The sequence below is a fragment of the Microcebus murinus genome, chromosome X, assembly GCF_040939455.1.
Source record: "Microcebus murinus isolate Inina chromosome X, M.murinus_Inina_mat1.0, whole genome shotgun sequence".
Lineage (NCBI taxonomy): Eukaryota > Metazoa > Chordata > Mammalia > Primates > Cheirogaleidae > Microcebus > Microcebus murinus.
In genome coordinates this window covers 104,473,747-104,497,584 of record NC_134136.1, presented here as the reverse complement: position 1 = coordinate 104,497,584, position 23,838 = coordinate 104,473,747, and the positions used below count along the sequence as shown (strand labels likewise).

General features: G+C 36.3%; 1 protein-coding gene across 1 annotated transcript in view; it reads right to left on the bottom strand.

Moving 5' to 3' along the window:
• Positions 1-23,838, bottom strand: part of IL1RAPL1 (interleukin 1 receptor accessory protein like 1) — a 1,316,165-nt gene that overhangs the window by 40,306 nt on the left and 1,252,021 nt on the right. Inside the window, exons 7-8 of the mRNA XM_012756926.2 lie at positions 14,546-14,678; positions 12,482-12,627 (exon numbers count right to left, since the gene is read on the bottom strand). Coding sequence (XP_012612380.1) covers positions 12,482-12,627; positions 14,546-14,678 — 279 coding nt within the window. The remainder of the gene's footprint in view (positions 1-12,481; positions 12,628-14,545; positions 14,679-23,838) is intronic.

Genomic DNA, 23,838 nt, shown 5'->3' with positions numbered 1-23,838 from the left:
TACAAAATGAAATGTATTGATAAATTTCAGAATTTTATGTTATTATTTAAATGTTATTCCTTTAGGGGTTTAACATATTTCCTAATTATTGAAAGCATTAGAATAAATTGTGTTCGGCAAAATCTGCTGGTTATTGAAAGTATTAGAATAAAACATGTTCAGCAAAGTCTGTTGGTAATAGTTTCTCTCATGAGACAAGTTTCATTCAGAATGTTGTTGATTCCAGAGTTTGAGATTATTAAAGCAAAAACAACAATCAAACCATATGCTGGTTCATCTCCCCCAATGGGAGTAACAGAAAAATCTATTTCTTCTCTGTCTTGAGTGTTTTTGAACATTCTTTTTTTTTCTAAATATGTAAACATGCTGAGAAATCTGTGATAAATGTGCCTTGCTTCCTCATTTTGTTAAGAGATACTTTCAAGACTTTATTAACCTTTTTCAAAAACTTTTTTTCTCTTCCATTAACAACCTATAAAGAAATGGGCATGTTTTGGGAACTACCAATAGCAGAACTTACCATTACTTTATTCCACCTGAGAGAGCAATAAATGGCTCCTTAAACCATGACAAAGTTAAGAACAAAGTCAGTGGCTCATATAGTTCAGTGGCCTCTGTAGTTGGAATACATGAAGGGCTTGTCCTCAAGAATGAATTCTCTTTTACCAAAATGGCAATAACACAGCCCCACTTCACAAAGAATAGAGCATTATCTTATCATCTCACTCTGTGTATAGATTTTCATTACATGAAAATTAGCAGAGGTTTGAGAAAATAATGTAGAAGCAAAGATGTCCCATAAAATGTAATGTTTTCTAATACAGTCAGACATAGTGGGAATAGAGTATGCATTCAAACAAATAGATTTCTATATACTTTAAAAATGTGTAAACAACTTGATTTTATAGCAAAGAGAGTAATGATAGTTTTCCCGTAAGCATTTTTAAAACATTCAGTAGTTATACCAAAATAGATTATTTTTTCTCACCTTTTGTATGACTCTATAAAACATTTTTATTGTAAAGAATCTGAAAAATGTATAAGAATGATAAGAAGAAATTAAAGGTCCCATGGAATCATAACACCCTGAGATAATCACTCTTAACACTTCAGTGTAATTTTTATGCATAGCTTTCTACTGTATTAGGTTTCTATGTAAACTTAACATAGGCAAGTAATCTACAGTTTTAAATACTAATACTACAAAATAGCTTACAGTTTGCCTTTCAGTTTGGACGGTTTAGAATGGTTGTCCAGGTGGTTTGCAAGCTATGTTCTGTTAAAAGTTGTCTTGGTAACCACTTTAGCCTAATTAATTATTTATTTGACTAACTGTTTATGCAGCCATCATTTAAAGATGCTTGGTTCAGCAAGGCAGGACTAACAGTAATTTTTAAATACCACTATGGAGATTTTTTTCTACATAAATAATTATTTTTGGCAACAGTTTATAAATGGTCACACAAAATACATAATCCAATGCTAGAGGAGGTATATATTTCAAATCTCATGTAGACTAATTGTATTGTTTTACAGATGAAGGAACTAAACTGGTATGTGAATAGTCAACCATTGAAAATATATTTTAATATTACCAATTTTTATGTGACTACTGAGTTGCCACTGACTGCAGTCTACTTAAGAAGACAACCAAACAGACTTTTATTGTATTCCTTTAAGCTACTTTCTTTTTTTTTTTTTTTTTTTTTTTTGAGACAGAGTCTCACTCTGTTGCCTGGGCTAGAGTGCCATGGTGTCAGCCTAGCTCACAGCAACCTCAAACTCATGGGCTCAAGCAATCCTTCTGTTTCGGCCTCCTGCGTAGCTGGGACTACAGGTATGTGCCACCATGCCCGGCTAATTTTTTTTTCTATATATTTTTAGTTGGTTAATTAATTTCTTTCTGTTTTTCAGTACAGATGGGGTCTCACTCTTGCTCAGGCCAGTTTCGAACTCATGACCTTGAGCGATCCTCCCGCCTCAGCCTCCTAAAGTGCTAGGATTACAGGCGTGAGCCACCACGCCCAGACCCCCTTTAAGCTACTTTCAACACTAAGACATTTAAATACTATAGACATATTTGTTCATTTGGGGAAAATCAGAAATGCTTCCAAACAGTTGTGAGTTATTTCCTTGAAACTGTGGGATACTATAAATGAATTTTCAAGTCATACTTATTTTACATTAAATACCATACTAGAATGATAATTCCAAACTGATTTAAGTTTGGGACTTTATGTTTCATTCTTTCAGGCTTTGATAATGGACTCTTTCATTTTAGTTTACATGAGTTTGGAAACCATTACAAGTCAGTACTTGCAACTAGCTATAGTTGCATATCGTAAGGACTTGTAGTTTGTACTTCGCAGTCATAGTAACTTGCCATCTAAAGATCCAAGTCAACTTTCAAACATTTAAACCATTAAAAAAATCCATAGGAAGAGCAATCACTTAATTTCACTTTCAAGATTGGCAAAATGAGGCACAATCACTCAAAACTCTGAGAATCTGTAAAATCTGACAAATGGTCTAATATATATCATTAATCACCCAGTGTCTAATATGTTCTTTCAAGATTCTCACACTGGGTTTTAGGGACAATTCGTTTACAAATAAAACTGAACACTAGCACTCTGGGAGGCTGAGGTGGGCGGATTGCTCGAGGTCAGGAGTTTGAAACCAGCCTGAGCAAGAGCGAGATCCCGTCTCTACTATAAATAGAAAGAAATTAATTGGCCAACTAAAAATATAGAAAACAAATTAGCCAGGCATGGTGGCACATGCCTGTAGCCCCAGCTACTCGGGAGGCTGAGGCAGGAGGATTGCTTGAGCCCAGGAGTTTGAGGTTGCTGTGAGCTAGGCTGACGCCACGGCACTCACTCTAGCCTGGGCTACAAAGCGAGACTCTGTCTCAAAAACAAACAAACAAACAAACACACAAATAAAACTGAAGAATAACAGCACAAAGATACTTGCTCTAGGTCACACACACCTGAAGAGTCAAAAAGGAAACATTCTCAAGTAACTTTCCATTTTTTCATCACAGTTTATAATTTCTCTTTCTTTCTAGTCAATTCTCATTCGTAGCAAACTGTAAGCAATGGAAATAATTTTGGGGTGGTTTTAAAAATGACCTTTATGTGCTTTCCTAAATATACCACTGGATTTTCTTTTTGAATTTAAAAATAAAGTCTATTTTAATAGTATTTAAATGTCTACTTTCAATTCGGAGAAATCAACCTCCAGATATATTATTCCTCATAGAACACATGCTAAAAATAGAATATGTGCCCTAAAAGTAGAGACAAATAGCTAACATATTTCCTACAGATGGCAAATGCAATTCTCAACACTAAAATCTAATACTAGTTACCATGGTAATCTATTGGAAATCAACATTTTCCTACTATATGACCTGAGAGAGTAGTTAGCATTTTTTATGTGTCATGTCTAATTTCTCACTTTACTGACCTGGTTGTCAAAGTTCGACATACAGGAACTACTTATGAAAAGTTATACCTTGCATTTTATGACCCAGTTGTGCCATTTCCCCACTAAATGCAGGAATTCACAGCCATAAAAAATGCACAGCCATCTCCCTCTCTCCAGTGATGTTGCTTTAATGTTTCAGGAGGGTGGTAGACACCCCTCTGGTAGCAGTGGTCAACTACTAGGATCACTTAACCCAGTGCTTTGCCCATAGCTGGTACTCAATAGATATTTGTTGGATGAGAATGATTTGTTGCTCTTTCATACAACAGCATTATATGAATTATCTCCTGTAAATAGCCTGCAGTGAAGTGAGATTTCAAGTGTGATATGAAACACATTAACAGGCTGTTTTGTCCTAGAAATAATGAGAATATGAAGGTGGTTTTGAGAAGGAAGAGTGAATGTTTAGTGGCTATGAATATGCTATCTTGTTTGTGATCTCTGATCATACATGGAATGTTGCTGTATATGCTAGATAATATCCATGGGCTTCCTGCAAATGTGTTAAATTTTTTTTCAAAACTATTTGTTTGTCATTTTCTGATATAAAGATCTGAGTTCCAATGGATTTTTTCTGACCTCACTTTAGGTTTAGCTGTATTTTACAGCCTTTCTTAGAGGTTAGACTGATGCTTGTTAAAAATGAGTTAAACTTTTGAACACATAGGAATGTTTTTTATCCAGTTGGCATTATTGTGGTTTTTCTTCTTCTTCTTCTTCTTTTTTTTTTTTTTGGTCTGTTTTGTAGTCATATCATTGACTAATAATATATGGCAGTTTAATTCCCATACTATGTGCATCCTTTATTAATACACATAATTAAGATTTAGCTGAATACAACAAGTATTCAAAACAGGAAATTAGCAGTATTTACTTTTCACCATATATCTCCTTCCTTCTTGGTAACTATTATTTGCATAGGCTGAACACTATATACAACCTATTTGCATAAGCTGAAATATATGTATATATCCATATATATGTTGTTGAGACATTCCTAAAAGTATTTTCTTTTTTTTTTTTTTTTTTTTTTAGTATTTTCTTTTTAAAAATGGGTTAGGTAGGGAATGAGTCCAACAATGAAGGCCCCCTGCATTTAAGAGGTTGATTATTTTAATACTAGAAGACAGTACCCTCTCAGACATCTCTCTGAGCAGCAGAAGTATTCTACATAGCACAATTTCATTGAATACATGAGACAAGTAACCTCATTAAGCGTAGACTGAGACTGAGGGCAATGAACCGATGTTCAAATAGGTTCAGAGGTACTGACCATGTAAAAAGAATGAGACAATTAGTTGGAAATAGTCCCACTGACTGGCTCTACTCAGCTTCCATTCCTTTCTCATGGAAACAGTGAGCTCAAGAAAGCTAGTTGCTATTTACCTATTAGATGCTAACAAGTTTATTAGAAGGATCTATTGTCGAGGCAAGGGCCTTCGTATGCCAGTTGTGGTCCACAGACCACTAGCAGCAGCATCAGTAAGGAATTTGATTGAAATTCAAATCTTGAGTCCCACCTCAGACTAATGAATCCAAATTGCTTTTTAACGAACTCCCGAGGTGATTTATGTGTGCTGTACAGTTTGTGAAGCACTGGTCTAGGAGCTTCTAGCTGACTCTCCAAGAGTGGAAACACAAGGAACCTAACTTTTGTCAATTCCTATGGTTTACAAAATACCCCTTTGTTGGCCTTCCAGTCACTTTGGTATAATCTTGGAAGGTTTTCAAGATGAAAATATCTGTCCTTCAATTTTGAATTTCCCTATTTAGAGGAGCTTAGGTGTTGAAAGCTATTTCCAGGAAGGGATAGAGTTTCTGGTAGCCATACTCTAGAGCAGTGGTTCTCAACCGGGGGTAATTTTACACCCGCCCCTGGGACATTTGTCAATGTCTGGGGATATTTTGGTTGTCATAATTGGGGAAGGTGCTGATAATATCTAGTGGGTAGAGGCCAGGGAGGCTCCTAAACAATCTATAATGCACAGGGTAGTCCCCCACCACAACAAAAAATTATCCAGTCCAAAATGTCAATAGTGGCAAGATTGAGAAATCCTGCTGTAGACAAAGTTTAGAGTACTCAAAATACATTCAGTCAACCCATTCATCACATCTACTAATTGGGTTTGGTACATTGAAGCATATACAGAGAAGTATAAGTTAAAGAACTTTATCAAGGCAGGGTGTGGTGGCTCATGCCTATAATCCTATCTCTCTGGGAGGCCGAGGCGGGCGGATCCCTTGAGGTCAGGAGTTCGAAACCAGCCTGAGCAAGAGCAAGACCCCGTCTCTACTATAAATAGAAAGAAATTAATTGGTCAACTAAAAATATATAGAAAAAATTGGCCAGGCATGGTGGTGCATGCCTGTAGTCCCAGCTACTTGGGAGGATGAGGCAGGAGGATCGCTTGGGCCCAGGAGTTTGAGGTTGCTGTGAGCTAGGCTGACGCCATGGCACTCACTCTAGCCTGGGCAACAAAGCAAGACTCTGTCTCAAAAAAAAAAAAAATAAAGAACTTTATCAAGAATTTAACATTTAGTTAGTAAAATAAGAGTAGGACTCAATAAAGCAAATAAAGGACTTCCAGTCATAAAGACCATGTATAATTAGATACTTATGAGTTTTGGACCACATGAGTGATCAACAGGAATGATAAAAACTGAAGAATTTATCATTCTTGGCATTCGACATTGGTTTTGCCCAGGTTCATCCTATTGTTATTTATTAATTAAGAAATAAGCTACTTATCAGCAAACAGTGGTCCTTTCCTTTCCTAATAAAGATGCTACTGGATATTCTTGTTCACAGTAAAGAGAATTGAATCACCAAAATGCCTAAAAGGCCATATATCTCCTTACTATAACTGATCAGCAAAAACTGGGATCAACAGGTATTTAAAAAGATATTCCACTGTTGAAGCAAAAAATAACTTGAGGTTAATCTCATTTAAATCATATATTGTATGTCTAAGTAAATAGCTCAAAGGGTTAATTTTCATGCCTGTAACTTTGTTGGCAATCAGTAGCCTTTTTGGAATGTTCGTGTCAAGAACATCAAAGGTACAAAATCATTAATATTGGATATTTATGTTACTGGCATTCATAATAGCCTCTAAGTATATTTGGTTTGGTTGTTTTGTCATTTGTTACCAAGAAAAAATACAACATTGTGGCCAGATATTTAGATGTCTTACATAAATGAGGGGCAGAAAAGCAAGAAAAATGTTACAGGACAGAAAAAAAATTTGACTGCAAGATGTTAAATGTTATCCAAGGAGAGAATTTGTTAAGCCTGATGACGCTATTTGGAGATACTGCAGCAACATAACTAAAGTTCCTTAATATTTTGGCACTGCACAAGCTAAGACTCAGTAAAAGTGATTCTTTTTATGGAGACCAACTCAGCCTTCAATCAGTCATTGTCTTTCTAGGGAGATGCTGCCATATAGCGAAGTACGAATTTTTAATATCTAAGTCAGGTTTGGCTGTTACATATTCTGAAATCAGTGGTCAAAGTTGTCAAATGGTCAGTCCCAAGAGAGGTTTACACAGTTCTATGATCTTACTGTATCTCTTAGTAAATAAATGCACTGGGCAAATACTAACTAGAATAGGGACACATATTACAAAGATGATTCATTACAAGAAGGGTTAAGGAGTCCACTGGGTCTAAATTCATCTGGCTTTAAAACAATGCATCCTAAATGATGTGCACTTAATTACATTACTAAAGATATTTTGAGGACTAGGGAGTTTATTGAGCAAGTCTAATTCCTATCGATTACATTCTTTGGAGGGAGAGAGAGAGAGTGCACACAAGAAGTAAAATGGGTTTTAGGCAGAACAGAGAAAACCTAGATGTTTATCATTGTTAACTAGTGCTAAGTCTCTCAGACAGATTCTTTGCCAGTTCCCAAAGTATTTTGTGATGAATTGCCATATTTCTGTAATCGATACAAGTAAACATAACCATTCAGAGCAGAATTGCTAATGAACATCCTTAATGTGACAGTTGCAAAGTCAAACATTCACTAGGAAGCACAATTCTACATGAAGAATGTTTAATATCAGTGTAATTTAAAAAGTAGATGACGGAGGCCGGGCACGGTGGCTCACGCCTATAATCCTAGCACTCTGGGAGGCCGAGGCAGGTAGATTGCTAAAGGTCAGGAGTTCAAAACCAGCCTGAGCGAGACCCCATCTCTACTAAAAATAGAAAGAAACTAATTGACCAACTAAAAAAAAAAAATATATATATATATATATACACACACACACACACAATTAGCCGGGCATGGTGGTGCATGCCTGTAGTCCCAGCTACTCGGGAGGCTGAGGCAGTAGGATTGCTTGAGCCCAGGAGATTGAGGTTGCTGTGAGCTAGGCTGACGCCACGGCACTCACTCTAGCCTGGGCAACAAAGTGAGACTCTGTCTCAAAAAAAAAGTAGATGATGGAATTCCAAATTATATTGGTTCTTATTTCCTGTTCATTTAATTTTATGAGTGGCTAGCACAATGCCAGGCACATAGTAGGTTCTTAATCATCATTAAATGAATGGATAAATAAAGTGCTTTAGTATAATACATTCAAATGAAAGTAAATCCATCATAAGATCAAATTCAGAATCAATGGAATAAAATTGCGGGAACTAAAGCTGACCATTTTAAGGAAAGATAAATTAGAAATTTAGGGAATTTTTAATGGACCATGCAATTGCTATATCCTTCATTATGCAGAATAATACATAGTTGGAGCAGAAAAATCTTGTAATAGCTTGTTTTTTTTTTTGAGTCAGAGTCTCACTTTGTTGCCCAGGCTAGAGTGAGTGCTGTGGCGTCAGCCTACCTCACAGCAACCTCAAACTCCTGGGCTCAAGGGATCCTTCTGCCTCAGCCTCCTGAGTAGCTGGGACTACAGGCATGCACCACCATGCCCGGCTAATTTTTTCTATATATTTTTAGTTAGCCAATTAATTTCTTTCTATTTATAGTAGAGAGAAGGGGTCTCACTCTTGCTCAGACTGGTCTTGAACTCCTGACCTTGAACGATCCGCCCACCTGGGCCTCCCAGAGTGCTAGGTTTACAGGCGTGAGCCACCACGGCCAGCCTAATAGCTTGTTAACATTTATTGGGTACGAAGTATGTGTCAGACACAATGATAATATTGACAGACATGAGTTCATTTAATCTTCACAGCTGCTCTATGTGATAGGTCTTACTATATTATTCCCATTTTATAGAAGAGAAATTTGAGGCTTACAGTAGGTAATTTGCCCAAGATAGCACAGCTAGCAAGAACAAAGTTAAGTCTTGAACATAGTCAGCCTCATTCTTAAATCTATGTATGCCCTTAGCCATGAAAGTGCTTTGCTTCAGATAGTAAACATGTCCACACTGAGCCACTGTGAGTGACAGGATGGACAAAAGATACAGAGAGTGAAGAAGGAATTTAGGTCTGTCTGATGAGTGCAAGAGTAGCTAAGCCTGAGGCCAGAGCAAAGTGCTTCTGGGTATCCATCTGAAGTACTGTGTGTGTCAGAGAAATGGAAAATGCATTAATAAATAGTGGAAAGAATAGGAAAGGTCAGAGTTTTGGAAGAAAACTGAAGGTCAGTGTTTAATACCTGTTGAGGCAGGCAGTAGTAATTAGAAACCCAAGCAAATGCATATGGGTAAAAGATTGAAAGACTCAGACAGAGAATTCAATCAAGTATGGGTAATAATAGCAAAAACAAGAAATAACCCAGTAACTCATTTGTCAACCCTTTACTTTGGTTCTTTTTGAAGCCAGGATCTAACTCTCAAGCATGCCAGGCCAGGGACTGACAAAGAGGACTAAAAAGAAGCTGCTTGTGAGAGTGAGGAGTAAGGAGCAGGAAGGACAGTCATAGATTGGTATGGCCCAGGGATTTTGTCCCTCCATTCTTCATCTCCCTCTCATTGCATAGTCTAATGTTCTGTATAGCAAGTGAAATATATCTATATTGTATGTCTGACAAGATTCTAACTATCCAAATTCCTTCTCCAGCTGCAGGAACTGATAACTTTGAATATTCTCAAGCAAGATATTTCTGTGGTCAAATTTCTTTAAAGATTTTCAACAGGATTTCACACAATTGCGATTTTTTAAATAAAGATAAAAGGCTGATCCACAATGTAGCCTAGCTCAAACAGAGCTGAATTATTTATTATACTATCCCTTTGGCATTAAGGAAAACTCATTTGATATATGAGAGTGATGTTTCAAAGAATCCATGCCACCCATTGGAGGGCTGTGAAATTATTTTATTATGTCAATAATACTGAACATGAGGTAACAGTGGAGGAAAAAATGCTTAGATAACTTTGGCAAAGGTATGTCCTAGAAAGTTTGCCTGTCAGAAGAAATGATAGTTTGTGGTGTACAAGATCTGTATTCAAATGTTTTAACATGTCACTCTAGGGAGATTTTCAAAAGGGAGACTTTGAAAGCCTATAAGTTAAGGAATTTATGAGTCAATGGCAGAAAAATATGATTAACAGTGACAGCTTCTCCAGTTCCTTATCTGAGTCTTAGTCTTCTGGGTAATATTAACAACTCATCTGAAAATTACATAATTGCTAGCATGACAGAAATTTGACTTTTTCAGGGACCCTACGATCAAAGATCCAAACCTATTGGCTCACATATGCTGTGTCCTGCTCTTCTGAACCCTGAAGGGCTGGTGAAGTTGCAGTTATATCATATGTTGACCAAAGTCCTTTCTTTATCCCCAAGATGGGGAAGATAGATCATTCCACATAATTAAGAGCCCCTCAAGAGCAGGAAAGTGCATTCACTGATGTCTTTGTGAATTGGTGACTCACTTGTTGCAGCTCCCTTAAAAGGAAGACACACATTCACTTTGAGAGGGACTTCTGGAGCATATGACCTAAAAGCACTCTTTTTGGCTTCTTAATGCTTTTATTTTCTAAGAACAAAATGCTATTGACATAAATAGATATTTGAAAAACACTGTGATAGACTTAAGTATTGAAGAGCACTCCAACATTGGCCACAATTTTCTTTTTCATGTTTAAGGAGTCAGATATTACTGTAAAAGCTTTTTCAAATAATGTCCTTCATTTCTCAATCATTTATTTTTCTAGAACTGGAAGCTTTTGTAGCTTTGGGCAACTTAACCTTAAGGCACACATGCTAAAAATAGCCTGGGGTGTGTTTGACCTTACTTGGCTGTGTGCCTCCCTGCAAAAACAGAGCTTTAATAGCTGTATCCTTAAATACAATTCATTTTCCTTCCTCTCTCCTTATGATTGCGAGACTGTCACACCCTACCTTGCCCCAAAGAGAAATATATGTTGTTCAATCCAACAGATTTTTAAATGTGCTCTATATCTTCTCTCTTGTACTTCCATTCTTGAGCAATAATTCAAACTCTTTAATTAGACCATATTCAAGAGAGTGACCAGAATGGTGAAAAGATTTCATTCTTACAAATGAAGAATGAATAAAGGGAGCTAAAGAGGTTGAATCTGGCAAAGTAAAGGTACAGCAGGGTCATGGCGACTATCGTCAAACATTTGAAGGGTTGTCTTGGGGAAGAGTAATTAAAAATGTAGAACTAGGGCCAATGGGTAGGCAGACTGTAAAATAGGGATACTTTCTAACAGATTTTTTTCAAGGGTAGATTCATCTTCCTTAAGAGGGATTTTGATCTAATATAAACTGATAGACCACCTGGGAAGATATTAATATTACTGAAGGATAACTAGTTCAATTACATAACATTTAAGTTGCTTCTAACCCTGAGAAGCTATTTCTGTCCTTGTATATGCATGATAATTCTGCTCAAATCCCTTCATTGATTGACTATACATTAAACTATAGAAGGAAACAATTATATTTCTAGCTACTGCTTACCTTTCTCCTTGACTCACATCCCAAAAAAGTAGACTATTTTAATATTGTAGTCACCTTGACAACAGTGGTGTCTGTCTTAATAGCTTTCAGTAACATTATTCAAAGCGAATCTATTGCCCAATCAAGTAAGGGGAACAGTCTTCAATGTTCCCTTTCTTTTCAAACTTCAAAGAGTCTAGGATTAAACATGTGCTTTGAAATTAAAATTGTAAATGTGCTGAGTAAGGGAACATCAAGTGTACTTGTTCCAAAGACTAGAAAGTTTTCACTTAGCATAATGTAGAAAAAAAATATATTTTTCTCTTATAATATACATGAAAAATTTTACTAACTAAAAGGCATGGCTCACATTTTACAAGAGTCTCTTATTTCAAATCATTCAATATGCATTTACCTATATTTTAATCCCACACATAAGGTGATGGGGCTGCTGTGGAGTCAGAGTTATTGCAGTAGGCACTGTACTTGACCACAACCTATCTCTCCTATAATGAATTATTATTAATCATGGGAGGACATTGCACATGTAAAATTTATCCAATTCAGAAAAAAAAGGTCAAGAAATATTGGGATAGGGAATTCATCAGACATAGTTCTTTCACTAAAGGACCAGCCTTCCTACAAGGAACACAATCTTTGACTTAAAACCATTTATTTTAAAGAACCTAATACCCATTTCTAATAATAATATATAGCATTTAACTAAATATTTTCTGGGTATAGGCTCTGTGTCAAGCCTTTCCCATTTATTACCTTCATTTATCATTACAACACACTGAAGAGTTGATACTATTATGTTCCCCATTCTATATATCAAGAAACTGAAGCCTAAGGAAGTTCAATATCTTGTCCAAGGTTTTACAGTTGGTATTAAAGCACAGCAAGGAATCCAAATTTGACTCTAAAGCCTGAGCTAGTCACCCATCCACTGTGCTGTCTGCCTTGATGGCCCTAATGCTAATGCAATTATTTTATTTAGGATAACTTTGTGTAGAAAAACAAAATTTAATTTGTTTCTTGGTTCCCAATGATTTCCCTCCCACTGTACGTTCAGTTGAGCACTCAAGCTTAGAAGGTTACACTCACCCCGTTTATGAAGGAGAACACTGGCATGTCTACGTCCATTTCCATTTTCAACATAACAGGAGTAATTTCCCAAGTCACCTTCTTCCACAGAGTCCACAATTAATGAGATGGAAACTTCCTGTTCCCCAAGATGCTCCTTAAGAATTCTAAAATATAAAGCAAAAAAACAAAACGCACACACACATACACACAAACATACACATACATGAAAAAGAAAAAAAATGTAGATGAATCTGAATCTGAATCTGATGTGAAAATATTATACCTACAGAATCTGTGCTTCAAATTTGGCTATGGATTGATGCTTTGTTAATTAAATTATATCATGTCCTTTTCTTCTTCACTTCTAATGAGGAAGCTTGTCTTTGTAGATGCTAATGAAGTTGCAGTTAATTATCTCTCTTAGCAGGACAATCACACTGTCATAATAAAGAGGTGAGGGAGACCTTGAAGAATAAGTTTACAAATTGCTTTCCCTTTAAGAAGAAATATCATTTAAAGGTGAGATAAGAAATTCTAATGCCTTGGGCTGGAGGCCTACTTACATATAAAGTTATTTTTTAAAAAAAAAGAAAGAAAAGAAAATTTCTGAGCTATTTTGACACTTCAGTTGAAACCTCTAGCCTGACTTTTGTTAATGATACAAACAAAGTGCTTATTTGTAAAGAAATATGGAATTGTACAGCTGTAGACCAAAAGTTCTGGTAAAGTGTTTATGTCATTTATAATTAATGCTAAACATTCACTAACCTTGCTGTCAAGGAATTTAGCAATTTCTTAGAGCAAACAGAAAACTTATCCAAACTAGGGCTTCCTTTCCCTGCCCTCAACATTTATACTTCCACCCTCCCACCTAAATGGTAACTCATCTCTGTACAACATTTCCTAATGCAGAATTAAAGAAAAATACCTTTCTAGAACCTTCCTTGAGCACACACTAAACCAGAGAGGGTAAAAGTTAGGAGGTCTTTCTTTAATTTTAGCATTTCAAAGAATATGGGTAAAAGATAAGAGTGAAGTTTTAAATATGGAAAATAGCAGAGTACTATTTTAGTATTAATATATATTGGAGAATTGCCCAGTTGGGCCTTCCAGAATCCAATTGGAGCACTGTGGAGTGCAATATTCTTGTGTATTTGTTGCCAGAAAGAAGATTCCAATAGAAATAACTTTATGTAGCAGTTTTATATGTTTTTATTTTCTATTGAAAAAATTTTCTCTTAAACTTTTGATAAAGTTTTAAAAGTTTTGACATTTAAATAGGGGAATCATGATTAAAATGCTCATATATACTCCGAAGATGAAACCTTTAGATGGGAGGATATCTAGAAATGACCATCATTTTGATTTGGTTATAACTTAGTTAATTTAACTAAGTTGCTTATTTACATTATGATTAAAATTAAGTATCTTTGCCCAAGCATAATTTTAGTCAGCAGTGAATACCTTGATACTCAAAATTAAATGAATAAATAAGTAAATACATTTTTAAAAGAGGCTTAAACATTATGCCTTCAAAATAGTATCTTTAAATGTTTATTTTCTTGGTGTCATTCCCATTCAATAAATATTTAGACCTTAAAGTCAGACTAAGAAAGGTGATAAAAATATTTTATATATCCTTTGTCACTCTCATCAGTGCTTTATATTCTACTTGGTGGCTCAAATATGTAAAAACTTATTAAAGAAAATGACAGAGGTTGTGTTTGGTTGAGCAGCTTGTTTATGCTTTCTCTCAACAATTAAAAAAAAAGCTCTTATAAACAAAAGGTACATTAACACATTTTCTATATGTTCTGGTATTTTGCTCTCACACTCAGTATATTCCTTAATAAAACACTCCTTTTTATTTCTCTTAAATTCTTTGCAAATGGCATTCATGTTTTGCAATTTCATAGCCAGTCTCTTAACAGTGTTTTGCTTCTTTGCTATTAAATAGCGTAGTATTTTTATTCTGATAATAGTAAAGCAAAATAAACGCTTTTATTTTAGCTCACTTTCTATTTGCTAACAGAGCAAACATTAATCTTGACTATATAAATTAAAAGCAAAAAATTATTTTACCTAATGTCACTTTCCCAAACTCGATTTTCATCAAGATCTTCAATAAACTTCTCTCCTTTCATCCAGTAAATTAAAGGGCTGACATCTCCGCTGTATCCAAAGAAAGCTCTGCAGGTTAGATTAGCTGAGTCACCTGTAGAGAGAAGTGATGGAAATGTGTTATAAAACTGTTTGCACACACTTATTTTAGGCAAAATGTTACTGGCAGGTAACATTTTGATCACTTTGCTGATTTAATGAAACGTTTTCCTAAAAGAATAATTTTTGAGGTATTTTCAGTCTTTGTCCAATTTATAGAATGTATGATTTTGACAGCATGGCTTGTTTAATGGAATTAGAGTTACTTATAAAATTTTGAAGAGGACTGGTCAGTTATTTTACAGAGTGTTCTTCCAATTAGGTTTACCTGATGTTTTCTCATGATTAGATTGAGGTTATGGATGATTGGGAAGGACACCACAGAGGTAATATGCCCTTCTCAAAGCATGATATCAGGGGGGAGATAATGCTGATAATTATAAGATTTTACAGGGCAGGAAGAAGGTGTTTCTCAGTCTTAAAAGTGAAAAATAGAAAAGGAGCACAAGCTTTGGCTGGAGAAGAGAAGGAACTAAAAGTCCGAGATCTCAAGAAAATGTAATTAAATATTTTTACTTCATAAGGAATATTTTAATTAAAGAAACTAACACATACTCAAGTAGAAAAGCACATTAAAACAAAATGAAAATTTTATGATAATAAATACTTGGGGTTTTCATTACAGGTAAAATCAATGCTCCTACTATGGAGATTAGATTCTTTCAATATGCTACTTAGGGGAGAACATTCTAGAATGGTGAATACAGATTGATCAATTAATAAGGTAAGCTGAAGTCCCTCACTAAAAGGTAGAAGTGAATTTAATGCCTATAGAAGGTAAGGTTTATTTCAGGACTGTTTATGCCATTTTACACACACCTGGCTTACCAAAGCCTCAGCAAGCATTAGAGAACTGAAATATTCCAGTACATATGAAAGATCTTGCTACCTCCAAGTAGAGTCAGAAATTGGGGGGTGAGATGGGATCCTGTAAAGGTCTGCTCCAGCTTGGATTAGGAGAAGGAAATTCTCAGGGATGGGCACCACGTAAGGGCTGAAAACTAGGCCTAGCAACACCTTTGCTGGCATCTGAAGTAAATAAACTTTCTCAAAAATTAGCTGTAGCCATAAAGTCTTGAAAATATTACTAGAGGGCCCTGAGAATCCTATGACTTTAAGGCACAAGGAAAAAGGTTTCCAAGGACTGGAAGCTTCAGAGCTAAGCTACGAGTTAATAGTAAATGTCTCTCAAAATTGTGGTTATGAATGATTCTACAATATAAATGCAGAGAAAATCAGAATGCATTTAGATGCACTCTTTCTCAGCCCAGACATGGATATCTGTAAACTCAATTCTATAAGTTCCACAAGAAATTTTTTATTGGATAAAATTAATCTTATTCTCTTAATTATGTTCATTGTATAAGAATTGTTCTATAGAAACTATAGAATAGAAACTATAAGAATAGTTTAATAAGTCTTACTCTTCTAATATTTCTAAGATGGCATGATATATCCTTCTGCATTTTTTTTTTTTGAGACAAAGTCTCGCTTTGTTGCCCAGGCTAGAGTGAGTGCCTTGGCATCAGCCTAGCTCACAGCAACCTCAAACTCCTGGGCTCAAGCAATCCTACTGCCTTAGCCTCCAGAGTGGCTGGGACTACAGGCATGTGCCACCATGCCCGGCTAATTTTTTTCTATATATATTAGTTGGCCAATTAATTTCTTTCTATTTATAGCAGAGACGGGGTCTCGCTCTTGCTCAGGCTGGTTTGGAACTTCTGACCTCAAGCAATCCTCAGCCTCCCAGAATGCTAGCATTACAGGCGTGAGCCACTGCGCCCAGCCCTCCACAAAATTTCTTAAAAGGATAGAGAACAGGTGGTAGCAATGACTACAGATCATTATACTTTTTTAGCTTTTTTATCAATGTAGTCTAAGGGAGCCTCTTAAAGCAGAGATTAAATAGGAAGCCTGTTAAGAAAGAATATATATATATATTTTACTTTTATAATTTACACGTATCACTGTGTGTGTGTCTCACACAGAGAAAGAGAGAGGGGTAGAGAGAGATTGGGGAGCTGCCTGCTGCTTCCCAATATAGGCAGGACAGAAAGTCAATATGAGCAGTGCTTTGTTCTGTGAAGAGATTTTTCAGTGGTTTCTCTTAATTGCTCCAATTTGTGAGGCTGAGCAAAAGGCACCACTCCCTTTCTTATGCATAGCTCTGCTAGCGTGCAAGACACTAGGAGCCCCGTGGAGTCAATCCTGAAAGCAAGCCAGGTGAAATCAAGCTTCCACCTGAGACTCTACCCAAAGGCTTAAGTGTTTTAGAGAAAAGCTGGTCCACCAATACTTTTCATCTGGGAAATGATAATTAATCACACGTGTGTCAGAGAGTTGCAACACTGGAGACCAAGAGTGTATGATCTCGTGTTTGAAAGCAGGAACGAAGGACTTATATCCCTTCCTCCCAAATAAGAATCAGGGGTTGATAGAAATTCATGGGGCAGGGTGGGGTTTAGGGAAAGCAGATGCACGTTCACTCAATAAGGGCAAATAAGAACAAATAATGAACCTATGGCCGTATCACCCTGAACGCACCCGATCTCACCTGATCTCATGAAGCTAAGCAGGGTTGGGCTGATTAGTACTAGGATGGGAGAATGAATAATGACGATAACTAGGAAAATACAAATGGTGCAACTATGTTTGTACTTTGGGCTGAGGGACTATGTTTGTACCTTGGGCTGAGGATGTAGGATGTGGCAATTAGGGAGCAGTCTTTTAGCATTTGAATTTTAGGAGTTTCCCATTCGTGATTCATTTAATATTCTCATGCTTCTTATCACTATATTCTTTGCTTTAGATTCTCATTTCCACCTAGTACACTCCTCATCAGTTAAGTTTCAGCCCAAATAGCACCTCTTCCAAAAGATTGGCTGCCTTTTCAAGAAATATTCATGTCAAAAATAAGACTAACCACACTGTAGAACAAGTGGAGTCTATGTGGTAATGTTTAAAGAAGGGGCTCTCTACTCTTTCAATATATTTGGATAGAACTTCAGGTACAGAACATATACCCCTAGGAAATTCAAAAGAGCCAGAATATGCTAAACAAAACCAAGACAGAATGCTGTTCTAAAGGGCATAAATTCTAAAATTATTAAAAGTTTGCTTATGAAATTTTAAAGTAAGACACTATGTGCCTAATATGAAATTGTAGGAAGATCTACCTCAGCATACTGCGATGTTGCAATAATAAATACTTGACAAAGACAATTGAGAAGAAAAAAGTTGCTTTAATGGGGTAAGTTTGTAAGTCTGGCAAATCGGAGGTTTTTAACCCTTTGCACTCACTTGCTTTTTTCTCATCATCCACTCGACATTATCCACACTCGACATCCGAGTGCAAAGGGTTAAAAAACAAACTATATAATTTGTAGCAATTTAATGTACTTTTATTTTAGCTATAGTTAATGTGATTTGGAGTCATTTTTTCTTTAATCTTACTCTCTAAGAGACACCAATTTTCACTATGGTTTCACCAGCCTCAAGAAGAAAATCCTGTAGTTAGTTATGGACTATGATACCTAAAAATCAATATCATACATGATTTCCACAGTTACTAATTAGAAAATAGGCATCCTATTTACACAATCTACACAATTTGCCTTGCTATAAACAAACAAGTCCATTTTCAAGTTATATTTTATTTATTTATTTATTTAGAGACAGAGTCTCATTCTGTTGCCTGAGCTAGAGTGCTGTGGCATCAGCCTAGCTCACAGCAACCTCAAACTCCTGGGCTCAAGCGATCCTCCTGCCTCAGCCTCCCAAGTAACTGGGACTATAGGCATGCACCACCATACCCGGCTAGGCTAATTTTTTCTATATATATATTTTTAGTTGGCCAATTTCTTTCTTTCTTTCTTTTTTTAGTAGAGATGGAGTCTTGCTCTTGCTTAGGCTGTTTCGAACTCCTGACCTTGAGCAATCCACCTGCCTCAAGCCTCCCAGATTGCTAGGATTACAGGCGTGAGCCACAGTGCCTGGCCTCAAGTTATATTTTAGATGTAGTGTTATTGTTAACAAAAGTCCAATAAGATGTAGAACTCAACAATTCTATATTTATTTAGAAATTTAAGCAGATGGATATTGTCAACAACTATCCTAAAGAAGTATAATGATGATAAGACTAGACAGTATGTTGTTGGTTCAAATAAAGAGAAAAATGTGTTTAAAAACAATGATAAAAACAGCACCATGTTTGTCCTCCAGGCAGAGATATAGCTCTTTGAAATCAGTTGTAGTGCTCAGAAATGGGACCGGATTTAACTCCAGGCAATGTGTTATCAGAATTTAATTATGATCTGGAAACAAAAATTATTAGTTTCATATGACATAACAAAATAAATGTGGGATTTATTAGAGTTAAAATTATTATAAAACAAATATACTATTTGGGAGAAGTTATATATTTTATAAATCTGTGGAGGAAAATAATTTCTTAGAATTGGAGTCTAGAAATAACAAGAACTTTTAAGATTGAAAGATTTGAATATATAATGGTAATACTGTAACAGGGGGAATGGGGAAGAGGAGGTTTTTAGGTAAAAATGTTTTTGTCACTCTAAAACCTCCCTCACTCCTTTTTGGAATTAAAACCTGCATCCCTGCCTCAGGACTGTGGTTGGGAGAGGCAGGAAAGTGTCCTTTGTTTGTTTTTTGTACTACAGGAGATGGATCAAGGGAATTGTTTGGGTGGAGGTCAGGAGATTGTCTTAACCAAAGATGGGATGAATTAGAACCATTAACTATAGGTGAACAGCAATAGCGTGAAAGTGAAAACCTCTCCTTTAAAAGCTCTGTATTCCTGCTCACAGGCAGGAGTTGGTACTTTAAGAGGGGAGTCTGCCAACTTTCTCATTTGCCAACAAATTATTAAACTTCTCTTTCCTTCTCAAACCACTTGTCCTCGTTCTTCTGATGTGGCCTTGGGGACAAGTGCTGAGCTTTCGGTAATGATATTTTGGTAGAATTGAAAACAATACAAAGAAAATTAAAACAGAATGTGGATTTTTTCCTTATTATATTTGTTATCTAATATGTGTCTGGGTATGTTTTCAATTAAAAAGGAAAAACAATAGACAAAACACTTAACATAGTGTCTAGAATGGGCATTAATAGATTGACATTCCAGATATTCAACTTGAAAATAATGATAGCCAGATTGTAATGAAACTCTAGGGAAGGCTATTATTATTGTAATCACTAATGCTACTATTAACTTTCTTTTCTTTTTTTTTTTTTTTTTTTTGAGACAGAGTCTCGCTTTGTTGCCCAGGCTAGAGTGAGTGCCCTGGCGTCAGCCTAGCTCACAGCAACCTCAACCTCCTGGGCTCAGGCAATCCTCCTGCCTCAGCCTCCCGAGTACCTGGGACTACAGGCATTCGCCACCATGCCCAGCTAGTTTTTTCTATATATATTAGTTGGCCAATTAATTTCTTTCTATTTGTAGTAGAGACGGGGTCTCGCTCTTGCTCAGGCTGGTCTCGAACTCCTGACCTCGAGCAATCCGCCCGCCTCGGCCTCCCAGAGTGCTAGGATTACAGGCGTGAGCCACCGCGCCGGGCCTTACTATTAACTTTTGTTTCCCGCAAATTTCCATTAACTTTCATACCTGTTTTTATTTTATAGTCCCATATATTCTACAAAGTCATGCAACTCAGAGGCATGTAGCTTCAGATGTCACATTTTCTTATCTTACTTAAGCCAGTGAGTTCCAAACTTATTGTCAAAAAACCTACCTCCACTTTTCACCAGATTTTGATTTGGCAAGTCTGGGGTATTCCAGGAATTTGAATTTTTAACAGGCACCCTCAGGTGATTTTCATGCAAGTGGTTGCAGTTAACTATCTGGAACAATTTGTTTTCACCTTGGAATTTGTTTAGAGTGGAACCAGGGCTCAGAAAAGCAACAAAACTGAAAAACATTAGGGGGTAAGGCCCATAAGCAGGAAGCAAGGACTGGGGGGCTGGGAAAGAGGAAAGAGAAAGAGGGTTCTCAATAAAGGCAGTGGCAGGTAGAGAGGTAGTTGGTGTAGATAAGAAGTAGGATGTACACCTAATGACCCAATCCAAGCTACAAAAACATATTTTCTTTGCAAAAAAAAAAAAAAAAAGGAAAAAAAATTGTGTTCCAGTGGAAAACTACTCAATGGTCTATGGCACACTGGTTCGTTCTGAGTTATTGGATTCTTGCTCTTTTACTGGCTTTAAGCTATTTTTTGATTCTGTAAAGTGCAGGAGACTGATAAGTGTGTAAATTCTTTTCTGAAAGAGATTTAATTGAATCACCTCTCCTATCCCCCCTCTAACCTAGGGAAAAATTTTTTTTCTCCGTTTACAATTCATCTGAACATTTCTTTACTCCATATAAGTCTGTTGTTTTGACTTTTCCTTTGAACCGGTCATAACGTCTGCTTGGTTCCTTCATATCATATGAGTAAAATTTCTTTAACGTGTGTTCATTGTTCTATCTGTGTGAAAGTCATGCCTGTACAGGTTTCCAAAAATTGTCTGTCAATGAGAGTACGACGCTTTCCTCATTGCTTATCACTGCCATTAAAAGAAGCAATGCTAAATACACACATAATATGATTCTGACATTTGTTGTATTACTGAAGGATTTTATGAATACTCTTATCCCTCTTTCTTCTTTCAAATACAACAGTCAGCAATAAAATTTTATCTTTACTCTGGTTACGACCAAGCTATTTAACTTGTTATCAAGAGCAACTGTCCATCTTTTCTTTGGGTCTCTAATTTGCTGTAACATGCAATTTCTGATAAGGCTATCCTAGCGTGTGATTCAGAGAGTCGAGCACCACAGCTCTTCCTCAGCCTCTACCATTTAGATATTGAAAAACTCCTCTACTTCTCATCTCTGATGCACAAGTGATAGCACTAATACTACTTACTACACTTAACCAGACATACAGGAAACTAACTTTAGAATTCCAAAAGTTACAGAGAAGAGAGAGAGACATTAATTCTCCTTTCAATTTTGTCTCTTTGTTTTCCTTCAAATAATAACAGACAAATTTAAGCCACGGCCCAGGGATCTGCACACATCAAATATATCAGTCAGCCAGGGCTGGAGTCCTGAAGATAATGGTATTCTTCCTGCCTCAAGTTGATATCTGTAAAAGCTACAGTAAATTGCACTAAATGCTTCTGCCACCTTTTTGGCAGAAAGGTGCACCGTCAGCTCAATCTTACCAGGTTCAGAAGGAAGCACTCTAAAATTGATCATAAAAAATCATTTGCTATCTAAAATGAGAACAAAGCTTGTCACACTGCAGGCTTTCAACTAGGCCACAATGTGAGGGAGGGGTCTTAGAGGAAAAATGATACATTTTTCCTTCAACCAATGGATTCTAATTGGCTAAGTACTGATGTTTGTTATTTAGTGCAAACTTCTTTTAATTTAGTACCATTTAGCCATTTCTAAAACGCTGAGCTCAGAGTCTCTCTCCACTAGAGGACACTCTCTAACTTATTGAAAAATAAAAAGCCTCTTTTTTTTTTAATTAAAACGAAAAATTTCCCCTAATTAAAAAGCATCAGCAGCCAGAGATCTTACTCGTTGCAATTAGGAAATAGTGAGGATTTTGTTCTTAAATAAGACGTTGAATAGTAGGGGGATTTTAATTTCATTTGCACCATTAATCATGTATATTAAAATTACTCTACGGTCATGGTAAAGATAAATGTTTTGCCAAAGACTTCCCATTTTAGATAAAGCAAAGTGGTTTACAAAACATATTTATCTTTTGTCATTAGTTACACTGAATGGCTCATCTTTCAGGGAAAAAAAACCAGAAGAATCTCTGTCTCTTTCTCTCTTCTCCCTCTCTCTCACACAGACAGACAGACAGACACACACACACACACACACACACACACACACACACACACACACACACACACACAGAAAGTTCCCTCTAAACTTCCTGAAGACATTTTACCCAAATAAGTATTAGGACCCATGGCAGGTAATAGTTGCCAATATCAAACCACAGATAGTCTTTTGGAATCAGAGATTTATCTAAGATCTCTAAAAGAAAGAAAGGTAGTAGAAGGGATAGGTTATATTAGAATCATAGTTGAGGATGTTATTGCTGCAATATATAACAATATCTGCTCAAATTCCAAGGGAATAAAATCACAAGACCAAAACAAGGTATGTACTTTTACATTTGCTAACTATAATTCAGCTGCAATGTCAGATTTATTTATGAAAATGGAGTTTATACTGCCTTAGTACATGTCTCTGTTGCTTTTAAGAACAAAACAACTCATTTGGCTGATCAATAGATAGATGATTTAAATAACCACAAATAACTTGAAGTTAAGTGAGTTAATATACATAGTACCTATGGTGAGTGACTGCTCACTAATTGTTTGCAATTATTACTATCATTATTATTACAGGACTAACTTCTGTAAAGTGATGACTTGTAGTATATGCATCAAGCTAGGCCAAGTTATGTCTTTTAGGGACCAGGGGGCTGCATGTTGAACTTTGAATAAGTTGTCAGGGACATTTCCCACACTAATGAAATGCAGAGAGGCATTGGCAGAGCTCTTCCAGAATGGAAAGGAAATCTTATGCTCTTGAAGGAAAAGGGCATGAAAAATGGGGATATTATTACTACATTATGTTTGACTGCTTCAAAGATTCTTATAAGGACTCAAATTTTAGCTCTTGATGGCTGCTCTCTATCTGCATGAAACAAAAATTCATGGAATCTGGAACAATCAGTGTACACCAGGCTGAAAAGGGGGACACATCAAACTTTTGTTAACTAACAGCCAATGCCACCTGATGACCTCATTCCTGGGAAGTTGTGATGTTGTACCTGAGTGTTGAGAAGATGGGTATTAGATAACAGATGTGGGAAAATGATGATTGCACAGTGGAAATTGGTAACTGCCAGGAGGCAGATTTGCTCAAAAGGGTTACTTAGAAACTCTTGATGATAATGAAACACAGGAAGTAGGGTCATTTTTGCCCTTGAGTTGAAGAGTGGATTCGAAGAAGTGCCTTGTGATTTGCGCTTTTTGACAAAGACATCAGAACTGCTTATAATTTTACTCATTTCTAAGATTATTTCAAGCCATCCACAAAGTGGACATTTTTTTTGTAA